General features: G+C 39.9%; 2 protein-coding genes across 4 annotated transcripts; one reads left to right on the plus strand and one right to left on the minus strand.

Annotated features, from left to right (window-relative positions):
- Nucleotides 1–21: 21 nt before the first annotated feature.
- Nucleotides 22–3,533, minus strand: mia (MIA SH3 domain containing). Its single transcript, XM_085174377.1, has 4 exons — nt 3,111–3,533; nt 2,892–3,025; nt 2,621–2,731; nt 22–2,538 (listed from the first exon to the last, which is right to left on the minus strand). The coding sequence occupies exons 1-4, from the start codon at nt 3,226–3,228 to the stop codon at nt 2,515–2,517; spliced, it is 387 nt and encodes a 128-aa protein (XP_085030503.1). The 5' UTR covers nt 3,229–3,533; the 3' UTR covers nt 22–2,514.
- Nucleotides 3,534–3,676: 143 nt separating this feature from the next.
- Nucleotides 3,677–10,456, plus strand: bicdl2 (BICD family like cargo adaptor 2). 3 transcript variants are annotated; one of them, XM_085174370.1, is made up of 10 exons: nt 3,679–3,804; nt 4,422–4,897; nt 6,625–6,840; nt 6,964–7,080; nt 7,620–7,766; nt 7,921–8,067; nt 8,804–8,878; nt 9,245–9,327; nt 9,418–9,532; nt 9,635–10,456. In XM_085174370.1, the coding sequence occupies exons 2-10, from the start codon at nt 4,658–4,660 to the stop codon at nt 9,797–9,799; spliced, it is 1,305 nt and encodes a 434-aa protein (XP_085030496.1). In that variant the 5' UTR covers nt 3,679–3,804; nt 4,422–4,657; the 3' UTR covers nt 9,800–10,456. The 3 variants fall into 3 exon arrangements, with proteins under 3 accessions (XP_085030498.1, XP_085030496.1, XP_085030497.1); XM_085174372.1 differs by lacking the exon at nt 7,921–8,067 and having other exon boundaries at nt 3,677–3,804; XM_085174371.1 differs by lacking the exon at nt 3,679–3,804 and having other exon boundaries at nt 3,811–4,897.
- The last annotated feature ends 236 nt before the right edge of the window (nt 10,457–10,692 follow it).

Consider the following 10,692-nt stretch of genomic DNA (forward strand, 5'->3'; position numbering starts at 1 on the left):
TCCAGGATATTGAGCTCCCAAGAGTTCATTTCCCTATCATAAACAAACAGATTAGGCTTCTACGCAAAATACAGTCGCACATGTAACAGTATTTCCAAAGACAAATTCATAACCACCATCAGGCATTTGGAGAAACACATGACTCTAGCAACCTTTCACTTCAGTGGCAAATGTGCTAGTTAGTAACTGAACCCAGATAAGCTTGCAGCATCTACTGGTTCTGCAGAGAAATACTAATACTAATGAGTACTATCCACTAAAAGTGATAACACACTAACAAAAGATGTATTTTCAGCGCACAGAGCAGAGTGAGCGGGTATTAGTAAGATGGAAAATGTGCTGTGTTCATTCTGTGGGAAGAGCATTGGTTTCTGCATGTGTGAGGAGGAGGTTTTCTGGAGGCACAGACAGCCCGTTTGTTTTTAGTAAAAAAATAACTAAATAAATAAACAGAAGAAGAAGAAAAAGCCACCAAAGGCCTCGGGACCAGGCGTGTTGAGAGAATGAGAGCGAATGAGCAAGAAGCAAAGTTGTGGACAAAGGAGAGAAACAGACAGGGCCCCTTTTTCACTGGGGAACATGACCTCTGAGCTGCTAAGGGTAGTATGATTGTGAATGTACGTGAGCGCATTTATACTTGTAGATGCAAGAATTACAACTCTATTATATTTGTTAAGCCTTTTGGAATATTAACACTGACAACAGCAAGTAGAATAAATTTGGAGATTCAAGTTCACAGGTCGGTTGTGTGTGTTTTTGAATCATTGTCAAGGTTTTCTTCTGTCTATTGTGTTGCTGTTCTCAAATGGACTTCAAATAACAACATACACTCACTGACCACTTAATAAGGTGTTCAGTAGCTCATTAACATCAATATTGATCAGCCAATCAAATGGCAAGAACTCATGGTCATGGTCCAGATGATCTGCTGAAGTTTCAGAGTAGGAATCAGAAGCAGATGAACTACAGCTCGGACAGTCTCGGTCGTTTGTCCTTGGGCAAGACCCTTCACCCATTGCCTACTGGTGGTGGTCAGAGGGCCCGGTGGCGCCAGTGTCCGGCAGCCTCGCCTCTGTCAGTGCGCCCCAGGGTGGCTGTGGCTACAATGTAGCTGCCATCACCAGTGTGTGAATGTGTGTGTGAATGGGTGGATGACTGGATGTGTAAAGCGCTTTGGGGTCCTTAGGGACTAGTAAAGCGCTTTACAAACACAGGCCATTACAGCAGCAAAAAAACCATATTAGGTCCTTCACCTGTCAATTACAATTCACATGGGCTTGACAAAATTGGACAATAGTAAAAGAAGGGAAGATAGAAGGAAAAATGTTGCCTGATCTAATAGTCTTGATTTCTGCTGCCACTTTATTAGGTACACTGTATAAAGGTGTAGCTAAAAAAGCAGGATCAGAATTGGACGTAAACAATGTGAAAGCATGGATTCATCCTCCCGTGTATCTGTTCAGGCTGGTGGTTGTGTAACAATTTGGGGGATGCTGTGGCACTCTTAGAACCAACCGAGCATCATTTAAATGCCACAGCCTTCTGAGTACTGTTAATGATCATTTCCATCCCTTTATGACAGTGTACCCATCTTATGCTTCCAGCAGAATAACACACCATGTGGCAAAACTTAAATAATCTAAAACCTGTTACCTGAACAGAACAATGAGTTTGCTGTATTCAAATAGCTTCCACAGTCACCAGATCTCAATGCAGTACAGCACCTTTGGGATATGGTGAAACTGGAGATTTACGTCATGAATGTGCAGCCAATATGCAGCAAGTGTTTGATGATATCATGTGAAAATCTTTGAAGAATGTTTTCAGTAACTAGTTGAACCTGTGCAATGCAACAATGCAGCAAAAGGTGTGTGTGGTTATGTACAGTGAATGTAGAGCTGCTGATATTTTTTTTTTCAGACACTTTATTAATATTGGGGAACTGGAGCTTTCAGGAATGAAGGTTTAGCCTGGTCTCAAAAAGCACCAGATAAATGCTTAGCAGCACGCTTTATTTATTAAACAATGCAAAAGTCTAATATATATAGATATCTAATAAATTGAAATTTCTTACTTCATTGCTGCTTTGAAAACAGTTTTTACAATCTGACATTGCCTGTTGATAAGACACACAATGCTCACGATAAAGGAATAGCTTTAGCAGAGAAAAGGAGGGCACAACTCGTGCTTCCTTCATTTATAAGTGCACGATGGACAACTTTTATTATTATCTGCAAAACCTCAGATAAACAGGAGCATTACAGACAATGTACATTGTTCATCTGTCAACAAAGCAAGGCTGCAGAACCGCTGCTGATGTCTAAGTCATCAAAAGACAGCAAGACTATCAATGGAGACATGAAATTATAATAATACGTTTTCATAATAATACATGCACTCATTGCTGTGCAGAGTTTATGCATACTTCTATTGGCGCTCATGTTATTAGATGCATAAAAAAAAGCTGTCAGCAGTGTGCATCATATCAAGTTAAGTTTCTTGGGAAGTGTATTATCAGTAACAGTAGAAGTCCCATTTCTGGAAAAAAGAAGATACACTGAATCAGGAGAAAGCACTAAATAATTCAAATGCACATGTGCATGTGTGTGTGTTCACCTACAGTAGTTTTGACTTCAGTTGTGGCTGGCATGAGAGCATGTGTCTCCTCCACTATGCTACTGGGGAAGTGGCCAATGCGAGCTTCCTGTTGTCCATAATAGGCGTCTTGTACCTGGGAAAAGATGACGCAGATAACATTTGTTTGATAACATTCAAAACTTTTAAATGTTTTGCTGCACATGGAAGCCCAAGCCTGTGACGTTTTCACAGTTTTATGGTTAGAGCCGTGCCCAGGCCATTTATAGCCACATAAATATGTCACTTTTACTCACGCTGCCAGCCCAGAAGAGATTCCCTCTGTCTTTTAGCATTGCATAAACATAGACAAGCTGCCCCTGCCTGATGGGGATGAACCTGCAGTCTCCAGGGTAATAGTCCTGCAGTGCACGAGCTATCAAGATAGGATCTGTGCAGGGACAAATGTCATGAGCTATAATGTGATATGAATCTGAACTTTTTTTCAGAAGCAAAATAAAACAGTTGATACTTACAGCTGCACTCGGAGTCAGCACAGAGTTTCTTGTCAGAGAGTTTAGGCATTTGCTTTCCAGCTTCAGAGGTTCCCAACACAAGGCACAGGGAAAGAGCAAACCACAGTTCAAAAGCCATGTCTTTACGTCAATGTACCTACTGATGGAAAAGCCTTTTTTTCTCAGCTAGGAAGGTCCTGGTTTTCAGTCTTCTTGTAAGTCTGTTTGGCCACTCTTAAAATGAAGGTGCAGCAGAAGCAGTCCCCCTTTTCGTCTTCCCCCAACCCTTCGTCATATGAGCACACACAGAGCTCCTTTGAAATTCTTCAAGCAGGTAAACAGGATGGGGCAAAGGGGGTGGGGAGTAGACAGACCCCTGCTTGTGTCCTAGACTTTTCCATCTGTCACGCAATGCCCCCCCCCCCCCCCCCCCCCCAGTGAATTCCTCAGAATTAATCACTTCCTTGTTTAACTGCCTGATATCCAATCAGCAGCTATTAATTTTACCCCACTTTTCCAGTATTCCCTGTTCTTTCTCTCAGTTCCTCTTGCTTTTTCCCTCGCTTCACCTTTGGAACTCAGTAGGTGGAGCCATGTGCTTTATTTACATAATGAACGTTTCCACTACCAAGGAAACCAGCTGAGCTTCTCTTGCGCAAACACTCCCAAACAGGAAGACTGTACCTGTTAGCCTGCGGTGGCAGAGAGCTGTCAGGTAAGACCTAACTTATCATTTTTCAAAGTCTGGTGGAAAATAGGTTAACACGGATTCTGTCAACTGCCGTACTGGCAATAAAGTAGGACTGAGTTTATTACTTGTATTTTAAAGGACTTTAAAGAGCATGTCAGCACAGATTTATGATACCGGTGAGAAGCAAATAGTGACAGACTTGATAGTTGAGGCTGGGGAGACTCCAGATACTGACACTGCTACACTGCAACTGAAATTCAGCTTACACAGTCTAAATTTGAATAAAAATAATCTGGGAATTATTCATGATAGCAGTGAATTATCAAACAAAAAGATTTTTTTAAGACTATGCCTATGCTGATTGTTTATTGATAATTTGACCTAAACGTATTACTTAAGAGTCTACTTGAAATACTCAACACATTGTAGTGATCACAAGAAGTAGCAGTTCACAGTGCCTGTGGAATTTAGGGAGGAGACAATGATAATAGTGCAGGTTGGTGTTTCGGTCAGAGCTACAAAAGCACCTGTCAGACAAAAGATCTCCTTTTAGGCCATGCTGGATTATATTACCAGAAAGCAGCTAGTGTGATATTCACACAAGGTTTTCTGTGTTATTAAATGTCTTTTCTTGCCCAAAGATGTCCCGGTAAACACCAGAAGAGAAGAAGAAGTGAATGATATAAGCACTGGGACCACACACTGAAGCACAAGGAATACTCTGGATAACAAAAGTGGAACCCAAACACCTGTAAACTAAACCATCAGGAAACAGAAAGTCCTGATTCTCTAGCCATTGTCTTCCACCAGTGGGAGACTGAATCACAACTGCAGGACCTGGGATAGTACTTTTTAACTGATCCTTCATCTATCAGCTATGTTCAGCAAAAACAGTCTTCCCTCACCCAGCCTGGAGGACTCGTTCTTTCCCCTCTCTCCCTCCTCCTCGGTCTCTCTCTCCTTTGGTCTCCCCTTATCCACATCCTCCCCTGGAAGCACTGACAGTGGTGGAGGCATAGAGACTGACCTGATTCTAGCTGCTGAGCTGGGACGGGCTTTACTGGAGAAGAATGAGGAGCTGACAGCCTCTCTGGAGCAGAGGGAAAGGGAGCTGGAGGTAAGATTAAAGCTACTGTTGTCCCTTAATCTCCCAAGAGGTCATATTTGATAAACACATTTTTACACAAAATGAAATGGGAAGTAAGATTAGCTAAAATTACAAGCAAATGGCTGCATGAAGGCAAAACTTTTGGATGTGGCCTGCAGTGCACAGTCATTCCACCAGTGGGCAGAAGATTTGTCGGATAGCAAGGAGACAATGCAACCATGATAACCACCCCCACTGGAGGAGAAAGAGCTCCAACAATGTATAACCGCAGACTGAAACTTATACAATACCTTTAGCTGGCTAATCACTTTAGTGTTCACTGTGCTGAAGGAGATTATGTCTGGTTAGCTGTTAGGAAGCTAATGCTAACTTTGTCTCATAAAGCTGCCATAGATCACTAAGGGACTTGCAGACATACCATTACTGACTACTGCTTTACAAAATAATTCAAGTTACACAGTGTGAAAATGCTAACAGAAATAGATATATAGATAGATTTTATCTATATATAAAGTATTTAAACCATTTGTTTTTTTCTCTACAGAGATAACAATAAATTTAACATTAAATGTGGCAGTACAAAACAAATTCATCATTCTAGTTCTAGTATGCAGTCTAATCATTAAAAATGGTCATAGCATGTGACATCAGCTATGTTCCCCAGTTACCATATGTAATCATATGTTATACAGCCATAACAATCTTTTATGCTTGCTATGATAATAATCCATGATTACATGGCAGCCATCATGTCATGATTTCTTAATCCGCTGTTATTCCAAATAGTGTTTCTGCAACTGCATTAGAGGTGAGCCTATCAATTTAAATATCATTAGTATCGATACCAATGCCGCTACTGGTATTGGACTGATACTAGAGTGATGAGATCAATATGTTGTTTCAATCCTCTAAGTTCAGTATGTAGCCTTCTCAATTGGGTTAAACATATTTTTGGAAAATATACCCCAAACATGCACTATGAAAAATGGCTGGACCTTTTTGTGTTGACTGTAGTGTCTGTTTTATTTATAGCCTATAGCACATTCAAACAGAAGCTGACCCAAAGTGCTTTAGAGACAGGAAAATTTACATCGCAGGGCTCTAAAAAGGTTTTAAAATACATGCAAAGCTGAAAGGTGTGTTTTATTGTGTCAACAAATAATTGGGCAAAGTAAAAATCACAATGATTTAAGTGGTTATTAAAATGTGTTCAGAATTAAAGTATCATTATCAGTATCAACAATCCTGGCCTTTTATTTACTTGGTATCAGATGATACCAAAAATTTGCAGTATTTTGCACTACAGTGCAATGTATGGGACATAACACGGTGCTTCCAATTCCTGATAAGTATGCATTACTTAACCTGCATGCGCTCAAACTTAATGTGAGTTAAGTACATTTAACTTTAGAAGAAGTCATTTAAGTAGATCTTCACCATAAATCAGGTTCATGTGACTTTGTGTTAGTTATACTGTTTTTACAGATTTTAGGTTTTTAATTAATAAATCTGCCCCCAGTGCAGAATCGAAAAGCACAAAGAAATAAACATAAAAGTATTTTTCATGAAATACCATGTTAAATGTTCTTTGAATGTTTTTGTAACTTTTTTTTTCTGAGTCTTCCTATTGAGCATGCTGGCTTGCTGTCACACTGCCATGTCCAGGAGTGGAGCCATCATTCATGTTATCAGGAAAGTCTGGTTATTGAAGCTGGTTCATATGGTGTTTAATACAGGCTTTACAGCAGGAGAAGCATGTTCTTCAGAGGAAGCTGGAGATGAATGAACTGGCATTTGGACAGAGGGAGGCGGAGCTAACTGCTGATTTAACAACTCTGCGGGCTGAGGTGGAGAAACATCAGAGTCAAGGGCGTGACCGGCGAAAAGATGAAAGCGAGCAGATGATTCAGTTAGCCAACCATAACCAGAGACTGGTTGAGCAGCTGGCAGAGGTTTGTTTTAATGGATCAGTGAATCTCTGCACGTATGTTGCATCACAGGAAAATGCCGACTAACGGGTTTAGATAGTCCTACCTTTATTATTCACACCTTTCTCCCATTTCTCACACATCTAGGCTGTGACACTGGAGCATTCCTTGAGGACTGAACTGCGTACCATCAGAGACGAAATGGAAGAATCATCTTTTAGCCGAAACATCAGCTTTACACAGTTAGAGAGCATACAAGCAGAGGTATACCCATAAGTAAAACATTGCATACACAAAAGTTTTGGTTTTATTATGAACAGCACACCCAAAAAGCACAAAGAACAGCAGTAGCACCACATGAAAGTACAAGACCTGTTTTTTAGAGGCAAGTCTTAAGTTCTCAATGAAAAGTCTACAAACCACATCTTTTGGGAGTCAATTTTCATATAGCATAAGCTAAAATCAAATCTCATGTACGGCTAACTTGAGTCTGGCTTGAGACTAAATACCAGCAAAAATAAGTAAAATTCTTAAAGTCATGGAGGTCTGACAAGTCTTCAGTCACAATAATTCGTGTCATCATGAAGCATGAAAATCTGGTTACAAAATAACTGTAACGAGAAATAGTGGAAAATTCTTAAAATGTTCAGTTGAGGTGTAAACCAACAATCAGGATGCTGATTTTATAAACCTTTTAACAACCTCGAGGTGTGCAGGAAGTAGGCTTTGGGGTGACATCTGGGCTGACAATGCTAAAACAGCTTCTATATTGCTAGTCTATCCTTTTGATCATTCTCATACAGAACAGAGTTTTGCAAGAGCGGCTGTCACACATGGAGACACAACTAAAAGCTTCAGGGGAAGACAACCAAAGACTTCGCATGGAGCGAGAGCGCTTGAGAGACAGACTGTCAGAAATGCAGATGAAACTCAAAGAGAAAGAAGCAGAGGTGAGCATTAAATCGGAGGCATATTTAGGATCAGCCGTGGTGTTGACCGATGAAACTTGAGGCAGTTATATCTGTTGCAGGAAGCATTGCTCATCACAAGCAGAGGTCACTAACACGTTCTCGATCTGTGTGTGTGCATGTGCTCGGTGTGTAGATAGAGCAGGAGCAGGGAGTGGTGTTTGAGTTGCGCACCTTGAATCGCTCTCTGCAGCAAAAAGCTCTGAACCTGGATGAAGACAGCATCCTGGACAGGACACAAGCAGAACCTTTGTCTCTGCTGAGTGAAATTCAGCAGTCACAGGTGCCCACAGAAACACACACACACCGAGTAACTCCACAGTCTAAGTCAGTGTGTACTGATCCTGTGTACCAAAGCTTGTCTGGATAATCCTTGTACTCGTGTATGTTTACATGATCCATCCGATATTGATTTTTGTCTCTTGAGCACAGAGATTTCTCCAGATTCTCTGAACCTTTTTATTATGTACTGTAGCTGATGATGTCTTCACTTTTTTACATTGACAAACATCATTATGAACTTGTTCCACAATTTGTAGGCACAGTTTTTTTAAGATTAGTGACCGCTGCCTTTGTTTGCTCCTGAGAAACTTTGTCTCTCTTAAACATTCTCTTTTAAACCCAGTCTTTTACTGACCTGTTTGCTAGTTAACCCAATTAGTTGCAAAATGTTCCCCTAGCTGTTTCATCTTAGTACATATTACTTTTTCAGCCGTCTGTTGTGAGCGTCCAAACGTTTTTGAGAAAACACTGACATAAATTGGTACAGATCAGCTTATGTATTCAGCATAAGTGAATGTGGTGATCTAGGCAGGTAAAAAGAGTCCTTTTCCACACTGACAAAATCTCACTTTTTCAAACTTACCTCGCTAATACATTAATCTCGCCCCATAGTGCACAAGTCTGCCCAAAAAAGCAACATATTTGCAGGACAAATTTGCATTAACAGCACAAATGCCTAGATAAGTGTTGGACCCTTCTGACTTTTTGTGATGTGGTGTATATCTCTCCTGTTACAGGCTAAAGAGGCTCTTCTAGCTCACTCCACAGTGCTGCAAGCGAGAGATGAAGAAATACAGGCACTCAAAGAAGAGGTCAGTGAAACTGTATGCTGTATATATTGTCCTTACTGCTGCAGGAATAGAAAAAGACTGATTTGTCAAGCAAAAACAGACAATATAGGAAGCACCAATTGAAGTCACGGAATTACATTTTTTAATAATGTGCTATAGAATCAGTATGTTTAAGTTTGGATTAATTTAATCAACATGTGTTGATTAAATTGTGAAGATATGCGTGATGTGACGATTTGAGGCTAACTGTGTGACATTATGTAGCCTATTTTCCTCTGCTCAGCTTTTATCTGTGCATGACTTTATAATATCACATTTATCTTGGAGGCCAATCATGCTCTACTATGCAATGTTATGATCAATGTGAGTGATGTATTTACACATCAGCTTGAAGGTCAGAGAGAAGAACTCGAGTCTTTGAGGGAGGAAATTCAGCTGTCTGGGCGCAGTTCAGGAAAGCCAAGCTACAGGTAATGCTATGCTAAACCGCTGATTAGTTTAGTTTCTCAATTTTATTTTGATTTTATTCAGATAAATCTGTTTTGTAAATTTCCATTTAGGTCCTTAGAAAGCGAACTGGTCACGGTGCGTCAAGAGAAAGAATCACTAACTCAGCAGCTTCTCAACACCATCAAGCAGAAGGTGGCGCTGTCTCAAGAGCTGGAGGCCTGGCAGGTTTGTGTACCTGGATACAAAACTACAGATAGTCTCTTTTGGAAAAATGGACTTTTATAAATTATTATACTTTTGTAATCTGAACCTTTGCTCTTGCTGCAGGAGGACATGCGGGTGGTGATAAATCAACAGGTTCAGCAAAGGGAGGAGGAGAGGAAGAAAGAGAGCCAGCAGGAAAAAGGTGCTACAGGACTCCAAAGAAGCAAGTCTTTGAGAATGAAGGGAGAAGGATCGAAAGGATTCCTCTCTTTTTTCAAAGATATATAACAGCAAGAAGACTCCCAGGTTTAAATGGACAGTATCCGCAATTTTCTTTGCCACTCTGTCTTTTGTGGCCAGATAATGGACACTAATGCCATATTAGCAACAAGTGACTTGTTTACATACCTATATTTGTATATATGTATATACAATGTATTATTAATTTCATACTTTATATTAAAAAAGTCTCAACTGAGTGTTGGATATGTTATCATCTGTTCTTGCATTATTTAAGTCACTTCTAGTTTTTTAACCTCCTAAAACCTGGTGTCCACATATGTGGACATTACATTTTGAGTTATTTAGACCAAAGTACTCAATTTTGCTCTACAAGAGCCTGATATCCACTTATGAGGACATTATACTGCTACTGTTTTAAACGAATATGCTCATATGTGGCTCTCGTTTTTCTTAGAAACAAAAATCAGATAAAAAGAAAATCTGGTAATTCTTTGTTTTTACATTCATTGGGTCCCAATATGCCCAAATATCAAAGAGAAATTAAAAATGCATGCCATGGAAGAGTTCAGATTTTAGGAGGTTAAGGACAAAAGTTTACAAGAATTTTAGAGGCAGCATGCAAATACGAAGGAATAAGAGATTAAAAAGGACCTATCATTTTCAGGTCTTATTCTTTACTATGTTACACATTATTCAAAGTTTTTTTTTAAATCTCACACACATTAGACCTCAGTGCCATCTCACAATACACCCTCTCCTTTGAACCCACTTTCTTATGACTAGCTGCCCCTGACAAACAGAAAGTGGGATTTCTGTGCTGTCAGCATGAGCTGTGTGTCTTCCATAAGCACATTAAAAGGTATTCACTCTCATAGCCATCATCCAAAATCAAACACAGAATTTTTTTTTCTTCCAAAATGTAGCATCTTATTGCAGTC

The sequence above is a fragment of the Neolamprologus multifasciatus genome, chromosome 10, assembly GCF_963576455.1.
Source record: "Neolamprologus multifasciatus chromosome 10, fNeoMul1.2, whole genome shotgun sequence".
NCBI classification, from domain to species: domain Eukaryota; kingdom Metazoa; phylum Chordata; class Actinopteri; order Cichliformes; family Cichlidae; genus Neolamprologus; species Neolamprologus multifasciatus.